Here is a 17062-nt window from a genome sequence, read left to right on the forward strand (position 1 = left end):
TGAACGTGACCTGGTTGCGAATAGATGGACGGCGCGATGACGGAGTTCGTGTAAGCCACGCATCGCTGCGCATACGACGGGCCGGGAGGTAGGACGCTCGGTCGCGGTGATGGCGGGCTGAATCGCGAGAAAGGTGAGGAATAGCGGGGCGCAAAACTCATCGCGTCCGTGAGCAGCATCCTAGCCATGCATATCTCACGTGGAGATTATCGTACGCGTCTCATCTCATCTTATCAACAGCCGAGATGGATCACCAAACATCACCCACACAATGCCTAAGAATCCCGACTATCGTTTGCCGATTCGGAATATTCTGCAACGGCTGGATAGAGGGGCGGCGGACAGGCGGATATCTTTTTTAGTCTGTCTTTATAGTACGTTCGTCATCACCAGAAAACATGACCATGAAGGGATCAGGAATGATATTTGCGGTCGTGAAGATTATGCAGGTTGCAGACAGTGAGAGGGACGGCGACCAACGAGGCTATGTGGCATTCTGTCCAGCCTGTCTCTATAAATAAGATGTTGCCAGTCATTTTCTATCTCGGTTAAAAGAGAATCCTTCCTATTCATTTTCCATCGAGGGTAAAGTGTGACGAATTGACCATTGGCTTTGTACCGTGGTAGATCATTGTACCTACTGTTTTCGTTGTAATTGTCCGTTGACACAGTTCCCATCTCTCACCGTTACTTGCTGTGGAAGCAAATCCGCCCGACTAACACGATCTCAAGGATCGTGTAGTCTACCAGATCGTTGCGTGGATATTCGCACAGCCACCATGCTATTACCACCCAACCTGTCCGAATACCCACGTCATCATTTAGGAGTGCTACTACATCCGGTGACTGATGTTGCATATTACCGCGGGCCGAACCTCCCCCCGAACGCACGAACACCTTCGGACTTTCCGCTGGTCAGCGGCCAGCCCTGGGGCTTGCCTCAATATACACATTCCCAAACCAGCTCCACCACACGGCATCGCTACTACTCATCTCGATTCTCTACTCTACATTCCCGGCATCCACCCCTGCCAGCAATCAACCACATATAGATGTGAATCGTACTCGCCATAACGGTCTACATCGCCCCATGACCCCGCTGCTCGCTCACGATTATCCCTCCGCTGTGTCCCGTTCGCCGGTGGTGTCGCTATTCAAGTTTCAACAGCCGCCGCTTCCACAGCGGCTCCGGCGTCTGGAATCTGCTGCAACCGTCACTGCTGTCACAATCATATGTCCTTTCCACCACCTCGATTCCTCTTTTGCGAACGGTTCTTAATCTTTCGCCAACACCTCTCGCGGCCGGAGGTGCGATCGAGAGGAGAGTACATACAGACGAAAGAAAAGATATAGAGGTTGATCGTCTATTCGGTATGTGATGAGAGAGAGAGAAGAAGAAGAAGAAGAAGAAGAAACCTCGGCCTGGAAAGCAAAGAATTACGTCGTCCTCAAGGCAAGCAAAACCGGCTGGCCGTTGATACGCGCTGGACACGTGGCGCCGTCACCCCGTACACCAGCCCCGGTGGATATTCTGGCTGCCTGGGGCGGGGGCGAGACCATGGTGAGCTCGTCGTCGTCGTCTTGCCTGTCTTCATTAACATCGGCAGTTGATGGTGGTGGTGGTGGTGGTGGTGGCGGTTGGTGAGGGGAAGACATAATCTCATTATCGTCGGCCACCTTGGTAACCGTGGTGGCAGCCTGGTGGTTCTTGTAGTCGTCGTCATCGCTATCACAACGCAACTCCTGCGACTCCAGGGCGTCACAGGAAACCTCCTCGTCGTCGTCATTGTCAATTTCAGCTCGGCGAGATTCGACTGTGCGGCGGTTGGATGTGTTGTTGAGCATGGCACGGAGGCCGGCGAAGTAACTTGTCGGAGACATTCTTCTGAGTTGGGAGGTTTCGTCAGCGGGTTGTTCGTTTGCTAAGTTCGGGTTGGGGAATGGGTAACGTACTCTTGTGGTGGATGTGCTTACTTACTATATGATGTTGAAAAACATGAGCAGAGATGAATTTCGATGGTGGTGACGAAGGATTGACCGCTAATTTCGGTCGTGTAAATACGATTTCTAGAGGGTAACTGGTGATCGTCTGTAGAGGAACGGAAGGGGTAGTGGTAAGGCGGTAGTGAAGAAGAAGAGCGAAGAGTCGGCTGCGAAAGTGTCGACAGGATGAGCAGAGAGTATCTCAGATTCTCAGGTTCGTGAAGTGTAAGAGGTGAGGTGGTAAGGTGGAAGTCAAGAAGAAGAGGTAAGAGTCGGTTCCGATTGTGTCGACAGGAAGAGCAGAGAGTATCTTAGGTTCGTGTGAAGTGTAAGAGAAGTAAAGGTTGTGAAGGGAAACAAACTGTAGTGGGGGAGCGCTCTGACACTAGCGCGGAAGCTGCGAAAAGTAGGCTCAATCGCTGGCGCAGTGTAGTGTGTTGATATCACGAGTGATCTGAAGATACCAATGGCTGCGCTACCTCGTATATCCAGTCACTTTGGCAGGGAGCCGGTCGCTTGGTCTGGTGGCCGGTCCATTTATGAAATACCAGTTCTGCCTGGCAGGCTTGCACACATATCATCGCCCTTACTGCGATAGCAGAAGCTACAGATGCCTCTTCCGAACTTTCAAGTATTGATTGACAGAACTGAGAACCGTCCACGAGTCGCCGCTGTTCTACCGGCACCCACAACAAGCCGCCGCAGCTCCAAGGTGCTCAAGAAGCATCCAGCCAGAACCGCTTTTCTCCGAGTTCAGGAACTTTACAGTACATACTTCGTGTTCCCGCCTAGAGGCCATGTATAACAAGCGATATCCGCCTCATCGACATGCCCCCATTGCCTCTCTTTGCACTCTTTGCGCCTAGCGGCGCAGATGGAAACCGTGGAAGCTCACTACTTCACTGTTCATCACTCGAGTGACGTTCCCGGTCTGCATGCAGGGTGGTTACCATATTTCACGAGCGGCGGCGCCGAAACGTTCAGCCTGGAGAGCCGGGTATCGTAAGGCCAGTACTGAGGGTATATACGGTTCAGAAACAGAAGAGACAGCGAGGAAAGATACCGACACCGAGTAGCACTCGCTGCCCTCCGCGGCTCCCGGCGCGTGCTGAGTGATGAGTGATTCCCACATTTGATCCGCGGTTTCAACCATGCACAACCCGCCCAGTGCTAGCATTGCACCTCGTTTAGATCCTGAGAGTAAGTGCCGGCTGCGACTCGCGAATGGCACATTTCGAACTCGCATCTCGACCTAGAATGGCGAGTGAGCGGTTATGATCAGTCATGTTGCATGTTGCACATCCGAGCTGATACCTACCGCCGTATGTACACGATACACATGGACTCGAATGCTCAGCAGCAGGTAGAGAGACATTATCCACTGTCGCTGATCGGCTTTCCCCCTCCCACATAGGCAGCCGACAGGTATGATATTTGATATCTGATAATAGCCATGCACTTACTATGCACAGAGCTGAGCGGGTCAGCCGCATCTGCATACACAGCGCCCGCCCGATCCGTAATACCGACGACAGCATTATTGCTTCCGTACTTATCTGAACCTTTCTTTCGAGAACCAAAGTACCCCGTATAGACCCCACGTCCCGTGTAACGCCACCATGGCCTCATTCCATAATCTTCCATTCGCCAAAGCCTGGCGGAACGAGTGATTCTCCATGCAGTATGTACAGCACGTCGATCCCACTCCAACTCCCACTGCCGACACCAATGCCGATCCCACCATGCCGAATACCAAGACGCGCTCCCCGGAAATGCATTCCGCCTTATTCGAATTCGAGTGTTCACCCCGCACCCAGCAGCCCGCCCTACCCCGCTACAATTGTCCCCTCCCCAGTTGCCAGATTATTTCGCATGCTCAGCCTTAAACCTCTTCGCCTCGCCCTGTCCCTGGTCCTGTCGGCCCATCCCCGTGTTAGCCCTTTCCTCCCAGCCGTCCCTCCAGCCGTCCCCCCAGTCCACTCCCTCCCCCCTCCCACCTCCCCCCAAATGCCCCCCCAGCCCCATCCCCCCCAGCAGTTTACTCTCTAAGGTGAAAAGAATGAAAGGGAAAGGGGACTAACAAGCATCCAAGTAAACCCGTACGCGCCCGCGCCCGAGGCCATCGCGATCCCGATGAGTGCCCAGGACTGTGGTTGTCTGAGTGAGCGGGTGAGGGCTGCGCGGAAGGGCATCTTTTTCTTTTCTTTGTGGAGTTGTGGAGTGAGATATAGGGAGGAGGATATGGTGGTGAGGAGTGCTCGAAGAGATCAGGCGGAGGAGGTGGATGGCCACGGCGTTATATACAGGTGGATGCGGAAAAGGAGAAGGTGGTGGTGGTGTGGACAGCATCGACGATCTGCACGCTTCCGTATAGCTATCAGCTATCAGCTACTCAGGTGGGGTATGATGCGTAAATGTCGTACGCATATTGCCATTCCCATCTGATCGGTACTTTTAGTGATCGAGTGACTTGTGCGCAATCCAACCCTCGCGTTGACTATGTACAGTACAGTCTCCATTACCCCAAGAACATACAAACCGGCAGGCGATACACGCCGCCGACATCCCAATAGCGTCTCCTGACGCCCTTCCACGTCTTCTCACTCACCACCCCCTTTCCCTTGCCCCTATCCCCCCCTTCCCCATCCTCCACATCAATCTCCACCTCCGTCCACGACGTCTCCAATCCAGCATCGAGCAGATCGATCTCAACGACGCGAGTGTAGACGTCCCAGGAGACACGACGGTCTGCGCCGAGGCCGTGGAAGAAGCCGAAGCGTCCGTCGGGCGCGAGCAGCGCAATTACGAGCTCGTTAAAAAAAGTCTTGAGCGCGCTGTACGGCTCCGCAAACGTGTCGAAGTAGATCGCGTCGAAGGTGCGCCCGGAGGAGATGAGGGGGAGGAGCGCCTGTGGGGGGTTGTGTGAGTGGGTTGTTGGAAGGGTGGGACGGGGATACAAACCTCCTGCCACCGGCCCTCCAGCACTGTGACACCAGCCCGGTCCATCCACCCGTCCTTCCGCATCTTCGCCAGCACGTCGGGGTGCGCCTCGACGATGAAGTGTTCGCCGCCGCCCTCGGCGTTGAGCCGCTCCTGGAACGCGGTGTCGACAATGCCCATGCCGAAGCCGACATTGAGCACGCTCCTGCCAACCTTCCCATCCTCCCGCTCCCCACCCTCCCCCACCTCCCCCTTGGGCAACAACATCTCCACACTCTTCACCATAATCCCCGTCTCCCACTGCATCATCACACCATTCGCCTCGTCGTCCAGCAGTGTTTCGCCTGTATACACGAGCTTGCTCGCGAGATACTTCTCCGCGTTAACATCCTCTGGCCCTCCCTCACCCAACCCATCCGCCAGCCCGCCCTGTGCCCCCCCATCCCCCTCCCCCCCATCTAGCGCCTCCCCGCCCTCCCCCTCCCCCTCGTCCCCACTGTCCTCATCATCATCATCATCATCATCATCATCACTCCCCAACACTCCAAACCTAGCCATAATCAGCTCGGCCCTCACGCCGGCCTCCACAAGCAACTGATAGGCCGCGCTCCCTGCGCCACCGGCACCTCCCGCCCGGAAAGCAATACAAGCGGGCGTATCCCCATTCGCATCGACGTCGTTCCAGATCGCGCCGTTGAGGAGGAGTAAGCGCACCGTTTCTGCGGCTGCGAGAGATTCGGAGGGGGGGGAGGTGGCGGACAGAGAGGAGACGGCCGCGTGCAGGGGCGTCGTGAGCGTGATGGGGGTTTGCACCTGCGCGCTGGTCGTCTTGAGGAGGGCGGTGAGTGTGGCGATGTCGTGCGTCGAGGCCGCGTGCAGGAGTGCTGCGTCGGCGTCGGTCCAGGCAGGGTCCATGGCTAAGGGAGTGGTGGGGGAGCGGAAGGTTGGAGGTGGGACCTGGATGGCGGGCCGGATGGGTGGTGGGGGATAACTTTGGCATGGTGGGGCAGGTTGTTTGCAGGGTAAACTTCTATCGCAGAGCCGCACTTGCAGGCAGGCAGACAGGCGAAGCGAGAGCGTGGCCACTATGCGTCAACCACCACCGTTCGCGAGCGACATCACTTGCGCCCGAAGCCATCGTTCGGTTGCGTTGTAGAGTACAGTTCAGCCCATAGAACCACCATAGAAAGACACCGAGGTGGAAGAAAAAAAACACGTGTAGATATAGGTAGCAACAAGTGAAGACGAGCAATCCGTCTAACCGCCCTTCCTGTCTCCCGCCGCCGACACCGGTGTCCCCATCCTCTTTCCCGTCTCCAGCTTCCGTCTCTCGCCCTCGAGCTGTTTGGGGTTGTGTCAGCAGTGCAGTCACAATCGCATTCCGCGCGGCGTTCGAAGTGGGGGACTGAACATACCACGTGCTTGACCCGATCCACCGCCTTCCTGTCGTTGCCCTTCACCTCCGCCAGCCCATACGGCTCCGAGATCATGACCGAGTCGAGCACCACAATCTGCTTTTCATGCCAACGACACGGCATGCTGTGTGCCCCTATTAGCCCACGCCCCCCCTCCATCGGGAGGTCACTCACGTCCTGCTCAACGCATCGAATATATCCTGGCCCTCCCTAGTGACTCCCTTGCCGACTCTCGCGAGCCTCTTCATTTCCTCCGCTTGAGCCAGGCCCTCCCTCTGCGCGGGACCCCCAACACGCCCGATCTTCGGCTCGGCCCCCGCAAAGCCCTTGCGCGGCTGCGCGGCCACAGCGAGCACGGCCACGTCCTTGAGAAACGACACCTTGACGATGCGGATGTCGTGGGGGCCCGGGCCGGACGGCGTGCTCGACGTGATCACTGACACCGTCGACGTGTGCGCGTCGTAGGCATACACTGTGCCTGAGATGTGGTCGTCCAGGATCGTGGTTAGGCGGACGCTGCGAGGTCGGTGTTAGTCTGGAGGGGCGGGGGCGCGTGGAGGGGGCGGGTACCGGAGGCCAAGGGCCCAGTCCAGCGCGGCTAGGGGGTTGGGGCCTGGAGCGTTGTTGGCGGGGCCGCGGGCGGAGGAGGGGGTGACGGAAGTGGGACGGCGGTCCATTGTGGCTGTGGGCGTGGATTGGCGATGTACGGAGGATGGGATGATGGCGGGTGGGCGGGCGGGAATGGGGGCGGTTGGTTGGGTTGGTGGGTTGGGTGGTTGTTCGTTGGTGGTCGTCGTCGTCGTCGTTCGTGGGGATGATGGAGATTACTGGGACTGGACTGGAAAGGAGCGACGGGACGGGAAAAGAACAGGCGAAAAAAAAAGAGCTGAGCGAGCTGACTGGCAGACACACGAAGAGGAAGGAAAAGAAAAGAGAACCGAAACACAGCAGAAACCCGAGGTCGGCAGCTATCGTCACGAGGTATAAGTTTCGACGGGGCTGTAACCTGGCTAGAGTTGAGCCTCAAGTCGGAGTGTGGGGGGGGGGATTGGTGGAGGGGAGTGGACGATGCGGAGAGGAGGCGGGGACAGGGGGGCGGGCGCGCGAGGCGATGGGCGCAAGTGGGGGAGGCGAAGTGAGAATGGATGAATCGCTGTATGGAGGGGTATTTGGGGTCAATTAGGGGTGGGGAAGAGGGCTGAATTTGGGATTGCGCTTCAATGGGGACAGTTATCGATTGTCGGTTTCGTGGTGGGGAGCGAGTGAGAGGCTGCGGCCGGCGCAGATAAGATTAGATCGATCTGATTGAGTGCATCTTGCGTGGCCCGCGGCATCTGATATCTCTATCGCATCGCCAATCTTATCATGCGGCTCTCTCCTGCCCCGCAGTCCTTCGCCGAAACATGCCAGACAGCCAGTCCGCAACCGCAATTCGCATTCGAGAGAGCCCGAAAGAAAACCAGATTCATCTTGATCGCCGCATCCATCGCGACATCCTGCCGCATTGTGGCTGTGATCCTCCTAGCAGTGCTCTAGATCTCTTCTCCACCTCGTGCTCGCCGTCGTCATCTCGACCCAACAGAATTTTCTGACTTCGCCCATCCCGGTCGCCCGACAAGGAACCAAGACGAAAAAAAAAACAAACTCGCTATCTTCACCCAACCCCGATTGATCGATCGTCGGATACATAAGATCGTCTTCCTCCCGAACTCCTTCTCCTCTTCTGCTCCTTCTCTCCCTCTTCCAGCATCAAGCAGTCTCCGCACTTCGAACCCCACCACCACCGAACAGCACCCCCCACACCCGCCTCTTCTCGTATACGAGAATACCCACCGTGACAAAGGGTCATACACGGATTGCACGCATGCGATTGTTTCCCACCGTCTTCACTTCTCAGGTACGTGAATCATCAAGCACCCGTCTCCCGATCGATGTTGTCCGCTCCCTTTCCCCGCCTTCGAGGAGGAGTCATTAGTGAACGCACTAGACGGCGGGCTAGTGGCCGCACGCTGGCAATTCCGTGATCCTTCTTTTCACCTTTTTTTTCTTTCTCGCCTCTTGTTTTTCGTTTATCTGCTCGGCTTCCCTTCTTCAACCCCGTTCCTCCCCAGCTTCATATTGCATCCGTCCTTTCACACTCTGCGGGAGAGGGAACTCTGTCTTTTGATCTGTGATCGATCGTGCTGACTTTCTCGAAGGATTACCTCTCAGGTATGCTCGTCACGATGATGCCTCCATCGACAAGGACCTCGTCCACTGACAGTTGCGCAGACCACATCTGGAAGAACAGCTCAAACTAAAACGCTACCCACACCGATCGCCACACTACACCTTCGTTCGAAAACAGAATTCCACCCGATTTCGTCCTAAACACAATGCTTTCCCGACAGATCCTTCTCAGGGGCTTCAAGCCTTCCGCTGCGTTTGCCCGCAGGGGACTCGCTACCGTTGTCAACACCGCCCACCAGGCGACTGGCGCCAGCACCCCCAAGACCATCAAGGATCGTGCTACCTTCACCATCAGGGTATGTCACCGTCGAGCACAAGGGCCTGTGCTATGTGGAACTAACCGTGTCTAGGGTGGACCCGTCTACCACGGCACCTCCTTCGGCGCCCGCCAGACCATCTCGGGCGAAGCCGTCTTCACCACCTCGCTCGTCGGCTACCCCGAGTCGATGACCGACCCGTCGTACCGCGGCCAGATCCTCGTCTTCACCCAGCCGCTGATCGGCAACTACGGCGTCCCGTCGGACGTCCGCGACGACGCCGGCCTCCTCAAGTACTTTGAGTCCCCGCACATCCAGGCGGCCGGCATCGTCGTCGCCGACCACGCCGAGAAGTACTCGCACTGGACCGCGATCGAGTCTCTCGGCGACTGGTGCGCGCGCGAGGGGATCCCCGCCATCTCGGGCGTCGACACGCGCTCGATCGTCACGTTCCTCCGCGAACAGGGCTCGTCGCTCGCCCGCATCACCATCGGCGAGGAGTACGACGCCGACCAGGACGAGGCCTTCGTCGACCCCGAGCAGATCAACTTGGTGGCCAAGGTCAGCACCAAGCAGCCGTTCCACGTATCGTCGCCCGGCGACCTTCACGTCGCCGTCATCGACTGCGGCGTCAAGGAGAACATCCTGCGTTCCCTCGTCGCCCGCGGCGCCTCCGTCACCGTCTTCCCCTGGGACTACCCGATCCACAAGGTCGCCCACCACTTCGACGGCGTGTTCATTTCCAACGGCCCCGGCGACCCGACTCACTGCTCTCCCACCGTGCACCACCTGCGCAAGCTCATGGACACGTACTCCGGCCCGATCATGGGCATCTGCCTCGGGCACCAACTTCTCGCGCTCGCGGCCGGCGCCAAGACCGTAAAGCTGAAGTACGGCAACCGCGCCCACAACATCCCGGCGCTCGACCTGACCACGGGGCGCTGCCACATCACGTCGCAGAACCACGGGTACGCGGTCGACATGAAGACGGTCCCTGCCGACTTCCAGGAGTACTTTGTCAACCTCAACGACGGGAGCAACGAGGGCATGATCCACCGCACCCGCCCGATCATGAGCACGCAGTTTCATCCCGAGGCGAAGGGCGGACCGCTCGACTCCGCGTTCCTCTTTGATGCCTACATGGACAACTGTGAGACGTACAAGAGGGAGCAGGCGGGGATTATTCCGGCGAGGGTTGGAAGACCGAATCCTCTGCTCGTCGATATGCTCCCCAAGGAACGCGTCGGTGTCAAGCCGGAACATAAGATTGAGCCGTTTGCGGCCGCGGAGAAGGTCGTTGCTAGGGAGGCGGAGGTTGCGGCCGCGGCTTAGGACGGAACATGATGGGTTGGGTTAAGGTGTTAATTTGGGTTGGGTTTTTTTCTTTCACTTTTCTTTCCTTTATATTGGATCTGCTCGGCTTGCAGTGATGGGATGGCGGATGTGCTGGTCCTGTTGAAATTGAAATACCATGATCTTTTTTTCCCTCATGAGTGCGAATGGAATGTGATGTGATCTGCTTTGACGTGTTGTGATGTGAATTGAATAGAGCTGCTGAGAGTGAGAGTTGCTGACAGTTGGAGACTTGCGGAGAGGGGGGGAAGGTCAGGGTTTGGGACGGCGGGGATTGGGTTTGGGAAGGCGCAGTGTGGGGAATCCTGGTACTTGCTGCCGGATCTTCGGGAGTGGTGCCGCTGTGCGCTCGGTCCTTGTCTCGAGAGGGGGTTCCTAGGGAAGGCGTTCTCTGAAGGGGTTCCGAATGGTTCGGAAGGAGGGAAAAGAAGGGATCCGCGAAGAAGCGGTTTTCTGTAGACGGGAATCGTGAAGTCTGTATATATTGGGGCCGTGCTTACGTTTGTGGTGGTTAATAGTCATCTCGAGTAGATATTCGAGGCTTCCTTCACATGCGACTCTCACTACTACCGGTGGTGGAGAAGTTACTGCTGAAGCTCGGACGCGACGCAACGGCTCTCCTCCACGGCACCCCCATAGAGTACTCTACCGATAGTCATTCATACAAAGCTCTCCAGCGACGGTTTTATTGTGCGGTATACGGGCCCTCCTCGATGGACTGCGACCGCGAGTCCGCGAGCACTCCTCCAGCCCCCGCATAGTCACGGCACATACCCATGCCACACCCCACTGTGCAGACGAGCCACCAACGACGGCGACGGCGGCTTATGTACCCCGTACTCCACCTTGTGCCTATGTGGGTAGTCTACCCCACATTCTCCACAGTCTCACCTGCCACACTCTGCACTCTCCTGAGTCCCGAGTCGACAGCGGACACCTCCCGCATCCGGCGATACCCCAGCCATTCTCGAATCTCGATGGTTATAAGTTACATACATGCAAGTTACAACCTCCCTGCAACCTCCCTGCAAAGTCGAGAGGATGTGCGTGGGACCGGGGTATCTATCAGCACTGAGATGTGAGCACAGAGAGGTGGGCTGATGTGGCCCATCGAGGATCTGCCTCTGCCGGGCTGCCAGACTGCCACTCGACGGTCGAAGTGGAGTGGAGTACGTGCTCCCCCTCCTCCCAGTGCCCCCCATCCCCACAGCACAACAGCAGCACAACAGCACAACAGGACGGAAAAAGAGCTTGGCTGCAGCAACTTGCAGGACTCCGTTATTTTTGTTATTACACATTATTCAGCATTCCCCCGCACGAGACGAGGGTGTGCGACGTGCTTAAAAGCCTTCTTGTCCCGCTCCTGCTCCTGCTCCCCCCTCAACCGTCTCACCGCCGCCTCTCCACCCTCACCCTCACCCTCAACCGAAAAACAGAAAAGCGATGATCCCCATCCTCCGCCTGGCCCCGCGCCTGATGACATCGAACCCAGCCATGCGGCAGCAGCTCCGCCGCGAAGGCCACTGCATCCCGCACGCGGAGCGGATGGTCAAGTCGGGGGCGCCGGGGATCGGATGGATCGGCGTGGTTGCTGCTGCTGGCGGGCTGACGGGCGGGTTTTGCGCTGCTTTGGTGAGTTCCTCCGTCTAACGGGGGGGTATAAAGGGAGGCGGGGGGAGGTGGGGAGTGAAGAGGGATGAGAGGGCTGACGAGATGGTGGGATGGGATAGGCCTGGGCGGATCCGGGACGGTAAATGCTTTGCGAACTGGGGATCAGGGAGGGGGAGGGGGGAGGGGGATTGTGGGGGGAGGGCGTTCTTGCTTTTGCTTTTGCTTTTTGCTTGTTGTTTTGTTTTTGCTGGCGGGGATGGGCGGGGATGGGATGGAGATGGGGATGGAGATGTCCATTGGAAATTACTCGACAGACTTGCAGTTCTTCCGACTTCGTTGCTTCTGTGCTTCTGCCGTCGATGTAGATGGTGGGGAATACTATACCTACCTAGGGATACTAGGAATGCATCCGTTTATCTGAATACATACACGCAATACACGCAATACACGCGATTGGAACTTGAACTCGCACTCGACGATCCTATTGCTTTGTAGAGTCCTCGGCGAGCTGCAATCCTCATACTCTTCGTCCTCGAGGTGCGTCCACCTATAACCGGAGACCTCTCCCAGGCTCCCAGCAATCCCTAGCAATTCCCAAACGAAAAATCACAGAGTATCGAGTATGGAGTACCGTATCCACGCCACCCACGGGCCACGGCAGATCACGATTCACGAACATACGCACGAAGTAACGACAGTACAATCAATACACTGGGGCGGAATATGCCCGGACTTCCAGCGCACTCGGCACCTCTCGAGTCTCGACGGAAACCCACAGAAACCCACGGAAAGCCCGAATGCTCAACGGATACCCGCGAGTGCGGAGTGCGGAGTGCTCGAACTTGGTCGCTTCGGGCTGGGGCTCGGGCTCGGGCTCGCGAGTCGTGATGCTGGGAATCTGGGATATCGCGATTGGAGATTCTCGATCGGCTCGGTCACCGGTGGCGTGCGGCGTAAGCGAGTACCTATACAAAGACTGAAGATGAAGGATGAAGGATGAAGGGTGAAGGCCGAGGATCTCCGTCGCCACTGCTGGCAATGGACACTGGAGTGGGCACTGGGTTTCACTCCACTTGCAGCTGTTGTCCGGACATGTCACGATCACTATCACACAGTCTATCACTCGCATCATCTCATTTTTATGACGGCAACGGAAAATTGTTTTTTTTGGTGCGCTACAAGTACAACTCCCCCGAAAGGAGTCTGTGCAGTCTGCTGCTGCCATTACGACAGGTAGCTCATATCTGCCCAGGTGGTGTAAGTGCTTCCTAGCACGTTTGCGGCGGTTTCCGGTGCTGTGAGCTGCGATGAGAACGAGGCCTGGGGGTGTCAGTACTAGTCTGCACGGGAAATGGGGAATGGGAGATGGGAGATAGTGGGGATAGTGGGGATAGTGGGGACGTACCCGGGTGCCTTGCGAACCCGTGCCGGTGTTCAGATACTCGCGGTAGTACACGTTGTCGGTGCGGGGATCGCCGCTGTTCCACTGCACCCAGCCGGCGGAGTTGACGACGGCGCTCATGGAGGTGCGCTGGAAGACGACTGCAGATGTGTTAGCTGCTTCCAGCACGGCAGAGTTGGGGGGCTGCAGACCTCTAGAGTAGTTCCTCCACGGGCGGCCGAGGTACGTAGAGCCGGCGGCGATCGTGACACCCGGCGCGGCCTGGATGTCGGAGTCGGTGATGACGTAGTAGCTCACGTTGCTCTCGCTATCCCTTCCGTTGGCGGTGATGTAACCCGTTCCCTTGATGCGGATGTCGGCCTTATAGAACCAAGCGCGCGCGCGCTGTCCAAAGATGAAGTCGGTGGCGCCGTCGATGTAGCAGCGTGCGTAGATCTGGTTGCCCTCGTTCGCGAGAATCGTGTCCTGGTACCCGATGAACTGCACGCCGTAGTAGCCCTGCTGCGTGGCCTGCGCGGAGACGGCGAGCGCCTGGCTCCCGTTGCCCCGTGTGTTCTTGAGGTTGATGTTGTACACCTTTAGCCCGACGTTGTGAGCGCGAAGTGTCGCTGTTAGGTCGTTGCTGGAGACGTCGTCCTGCGAGAGCCCCTGCGTGATAGTCACGGTGTTGGACGTGTATGTGCTCGTGTCCGTGGTGTAGCCGTAGACGGTGAGCTGTGCGGTGCGCGCGGCGATGTAGACTTGCTCGTTGTAGGTTCCCTAGAACCGGTCAGTATCTGCCGCGGGGATTCAAGGATGGTGGATGCACACCTGGTAGATGAAGATGCACTGAGTCCCGGTTGCAGTGGTGCTCAGCGAGTTGACGGCTGCTTGGAACTGTTCTCATCAGCCACCGCACTTTAACCCGCTTCGACACGCAGCACATACCGTGGAGTACTCCCCAGTTCCAGCTGACTGCCGCACGACTGTGCATCCGGTGGGAGGCGAGGTCCTTCCAGCTCTGCGCATGTACTGTTTCTTGCCTGGATTAGGCGCAGCGGAGACGACGCCCAGCAGCACAGTGGCCGCCACGAATACCGAACTGAGGTGGAAAAACATCGTCGGGGAAGGAGTGCGAAAAGAATTGCAGTGGAGGATGTAGATTATGCCGGTCCTTCCTCCTGGTTTTATACCCATCGTCTCTGCAATCCCTCCGCTGTCAATCGCTCGCTCGGCTCGGTGTCATGGCGATTGTCCGAATCGCATCGTAACCGACTACGGAGTATAAACTCACCGAGGCATTCTTCACCCCCGCCACCCCCGGCCCCTGCCCATGTCTTCCCTAGCCCCGCTACTTTGTCCCCACATACATTGCGGGGAAATATACTCTACTCGCCTAGATATTAAGCGGAGGTGTGTCTGGACCGCGTGGGGAAATCGAGCTGGTGTGAAACGCTTATTTGCCCGCAGGTCTCGGCCCTGCTAGAGTGCAGCGCGGAATCGAAGGAGCTGGGTTCCGGACACTATATTACATGCCAGATTTGACGGGGCCGGGTTGGGGGTTCGGGCGCTCGGGCTATCGAGGGGATCCGGATCGGCGGGTGTCGTAGTTAGATACGTCGTTGTCGCAGAGAGAGCGCAGGGCTGTGGAAGGAAGGAAGGAAGGCCGTCAATCTCAATGGAAACCCACAAGGCGCGAATCCCACCATCTTCGCAATTTCCCGTTCGCGGATCCCCATAGGTAGGTAGTAGTTACCTCTGCATCCGCTGCTCTCGCCGTATCACGATTCGCACCACCGGCTCTCGTCGCCGTCCCTACGGGCCCGTTCGCGGCTATTCAGCTTCGGTGTTCGGTGTTCGGTGTCCACCGTCCAGTCCCGCTGACGCGACGCCACCATGCAGGTACGACGCCACCATGCACGCACGCAGTTCAGCCGCCATCCTCGTGCCTCGTGCCTCGTATACCGGAAACCTTCTCATGTACGCGTCATTCTTATTCATCCGCCCGGATACGTCCAGCACTGATTGATCGATTGATTGATGCCCTCCCTGCCTGCAGGTCGGATGCAGCTGTGAATTTTGCCAGATTTTATGTATGTACGTTCCCCCACATGCCCATCTGGGAAGTTGGCCATGCCGGTGGGTATTCAATATTCCGGGGAAGCGAGCGTGTGGGGTCCCCCGCTCCAGCTGCCTGGGTTCGGGTTTTTCTCTGCGCTCCGAGATTCCGAGCGCGATGGGAGTGGGTGTACGGTCGTGCTTCTCACGCCGCGTGGCCGGAGGCATCCGATTTCATCCCAGCTCTGTCTCCCATGGCCTGCCTCTTTCTCGGTCCCACCCTCAGTCGATTCCTTTTCGCATCCGGCTGGTATCAGGTACCACCAGCACCAGCCGCGAACAACGAGCGATGACTGGATTACACTGCGGTTCACCGTTCGCACAAGCACAAGCACCGCTTCCGACTCCCGAGAAGCGAGCTCGGATTATCTACCCTCCGGAATCCCGTGTCCCGCGTCTGCGTCCGTGTAGGTGGGTAGGTGACACCGTGACACATGCCCGGCAGATCTATCGGTGGGTTTCGCCCTCGGATTTTAGAACTGGTGTTACATATCGCTGCTCATTGGGATTCTGTGCGTCCACGGCGTGATGACTTGGGGTGACGGGCCTCACGATACACAGTGTGACAGGGGCTATGATGATGATGAGAAGAAAACAAAACGAGCCGGACGAACAGAAATAGTGACAGCAGAAAGTTGAAACATTTAAACGTTGAGCGACCATATCGGGTCTCGCCTCGATAATACTGGGCATCTCCGCCATAACTCCTCCATAACAGTTGGTCCCACCAGGTCCCCACAAGGCCCCACCCAGGCCCCGACTAGGTCTCCCCAATCTTCGGCGCTCACGGAAGACACCAATCCGCCTCAGTCTCTACGCCCCTCACCAGGAGGCGGGGGAGTGGGGGCACCAGATGCGGGTACTGCCATAGCAGAAGGATATCACATCTCCGGCACCGTAGCTGCTCCCCATCACGGGTGCGCTGCTCACAACATCTCGCACAGAGTCGCAGACTTCGTATGTAACCATGCAAACTTGCGAGATCTCATATTTCACGGTATGAGCCTTCTCCTCGGACTGAAACCACCACTTCTATCAAGTACTAACTTGAGGGCCGTTCAACACATCACCGCACCCCGATACCAGAGCACTGTCAGCTCTCTGATAGTCCCTTCGGCGACTCCAGGCTCCAGGCTCCAGCGGCTTTGCCTTGCGCAGTCCGCGCGGACGGTTGTCTGCTTGGAAGTAGGTACTATACATGAACTAGCACTCGGCGCCAGCATGCTGCTACTTTTTGAAACTGGGAGAACAACTTGACTTGATTGATATAATGATACGAGAAGATGAGAAAGGAGACTGCTTATAAAGGGATACGAGCTCGTGTAAACAATGAGATAAAGCCAGGCCTCAGACAGAGGATGCGACGATAGCCGTCGCCGTCGCCGGACTCGCGCTGGGGGCCTAAACTGTAGAGAGGTTGATTCTGGTGAGAAGCCAGGACAATGCTAGTAAGCCAGGAAGGCCATGAAGACTGCATATCTGACGAGGAGAAGGGACTGAGGATAAAGAGAAGTAGCAGTGACACCGGAACAGGCAATACGACGCACAATAGCAAGGTTCAAAACTGCCAGTTGGGGACGAACGGCCGCAAGGGTCATTGTTGCGAGTTGGATCTGGCGGAAGCGGGTCGGCGGCGGTCCATGCAGTCCATACAGTCTATAGTACGTAGCGTACTTTAAACCCGTCTTCCTTTCCGTCCTAGGAGTCTGTAGTTAGTTTTCCGCGAGTGATCGCGGCATGAACCATGTACCGAGGTACGATCCTACCCCTCGTGT

At 57.3% G+C, this 17062-nt stretch overlaps 5 protein-coding genes across 5 annotated transcripts; 2 read left to right on the plus strand and 3 right to left on the minus strand.

Moving 5' to 3' along the window:
* Positions 1-3846: 3846 nt before the first annotated feature.
* Positions 3847-5838, minus strand: BZA05DRAFT_449426 (S-adenosyl-L-methionine-dependent methyltransferase; the record flags this gene model as incomplete). The annotated part of the gene is made up of 3 exons (XM_051487360.1): positions 3847-3897; positions 4523-4891; positions 4945-5838. 3 exons carry the CDS (start codon positions 5836-5838, stop codon positions 3847-3849), a joined length of 1314 nt encoding a protein of 437 aa, XP_051334830.1.
* Positions 5839-6180: 342 nt separating this feature from the next.
* On the minus strand, positions 6181-6955 carry BZA05DRAFT_319733 (anticodon-binding domain-containing protein; the record flags this gene model as incomplete). The annotated part of the gene is made up of 4 exons (XM_051480425.1): positions 6181-6264; positions 6339-6462; positions 6513-6854; positions 6909-6955. Coding segments are annotated over 4 exons (597 nt in total), but the record flags the coding sequence as incomplete, so codon positions are not given.
* A 1646-nt stretch (positions 6956-8601) lies between these two features.
* BZA05DRAFT_210478 (class I glutamine amidotransferase-like protein) lies at positions 8602-10442 on the plus strand. Its single transcript, XM_051479607.1, has 2 exons — positions 8602-8863; positions 8918-10442. The coding sequence occupies exons 1-2, from the start codon at positions 8714-8716 to the stop codon at positions 10154-10156; spliced, it is 1389 nt and encodes a 462-aa protein (XP_051334832.1). The 5' UTR covers positions 8602-8713; the 3' UTR covers positions 10157-10442.
* A 666-nt stretch (positions 10443-11108) lies between these two features.
* Positions 11109-12265, plus strand: BZA05DRAFT_210471 (uncharacterized protein). Its single transcript, XM_051479606.1, has 2 exons — positions 11109-11809; positions 11908-12265. The coding sequence occupies exons 1-2, from the start codon at positions 11278-11280 to the stop codon at positions 12207-12209; spliced, it is 834 nt and encodes a 277-aa protein (XP_051334833.1). The 5' UTR covers positions 11109-11277; the 3' UTR covers positions 12210-12265.
* A 747-nt stretch (positions 12266-13012) lies between these two features.
* Positions 13013-14198, minus strand: BZA05DRAFT_344810 (pectinesterase-like protein; the record flags this gene model as incomplete). The annotated part of the gene is made up of 5 exons (XM_051481144.1): positions 13013-13108; positions 13194-13330; positions 13382-13949; positions 14001-14066; positions 14118-14198. The coding sequence occupies 5 exons, from the start codon at positions 14196-14198 to the stop codon at positions 13013-13015; spliced, it is 948 nt and encodes a 315-aa protein (XP_051334834.1).
* Between the last annotated feature and the right edge of the window lie 2864 nt (positions 14199-17062).

The sequence above is a fragment of the Tricharina praecox genome (genome assembly GCF_024521635.1).
Source record: "Tricharina praecox strain CBS 144465 chromosome Unknown BZA05scaffold_46, whole genome shotgun sequence".
Taxonomy (NCBI): domain Eukaryota; kingdom Fungi; phylum Ascomycota; class Pezizomycetes; order Pezizales; family Pyronemataceae; genus Tricharina; species Tricharina praecox.

Bases quoted from the DNA above. Each gene is read 5' to 3' on its own strand.
- BZA05DRAFT_210478 (XM_051479607.1), top strand. From the start codon at position 8,714: ATGCTTTCCCGACAGATCCTTCTCAGGGGCTTCAAGCCTTCCGCTGCG. The intron at 8,864-8,917 runs GTATGTCACCGT...AACCGTGTCTAG, and splicing joins GTGCTACCTTCACCATCAGG to GGTGGACCCGTCTACCACGG.
- BZA05DRAFT_210471 (XM_051479606.1), top strand. From the start codon at position 11,278: ATGTGGCCCATCGAGGATCTGCCTCTGCCGGGCTGCCAGACTGCCACT. The intron at 11,810-11,907 runs GTGAGTTCCTCC...GGGATGGGATAG, and splicing joins GCGGGTTTTGCGCTGCTTTG to GCCTGGGCGGATCCGGGACG.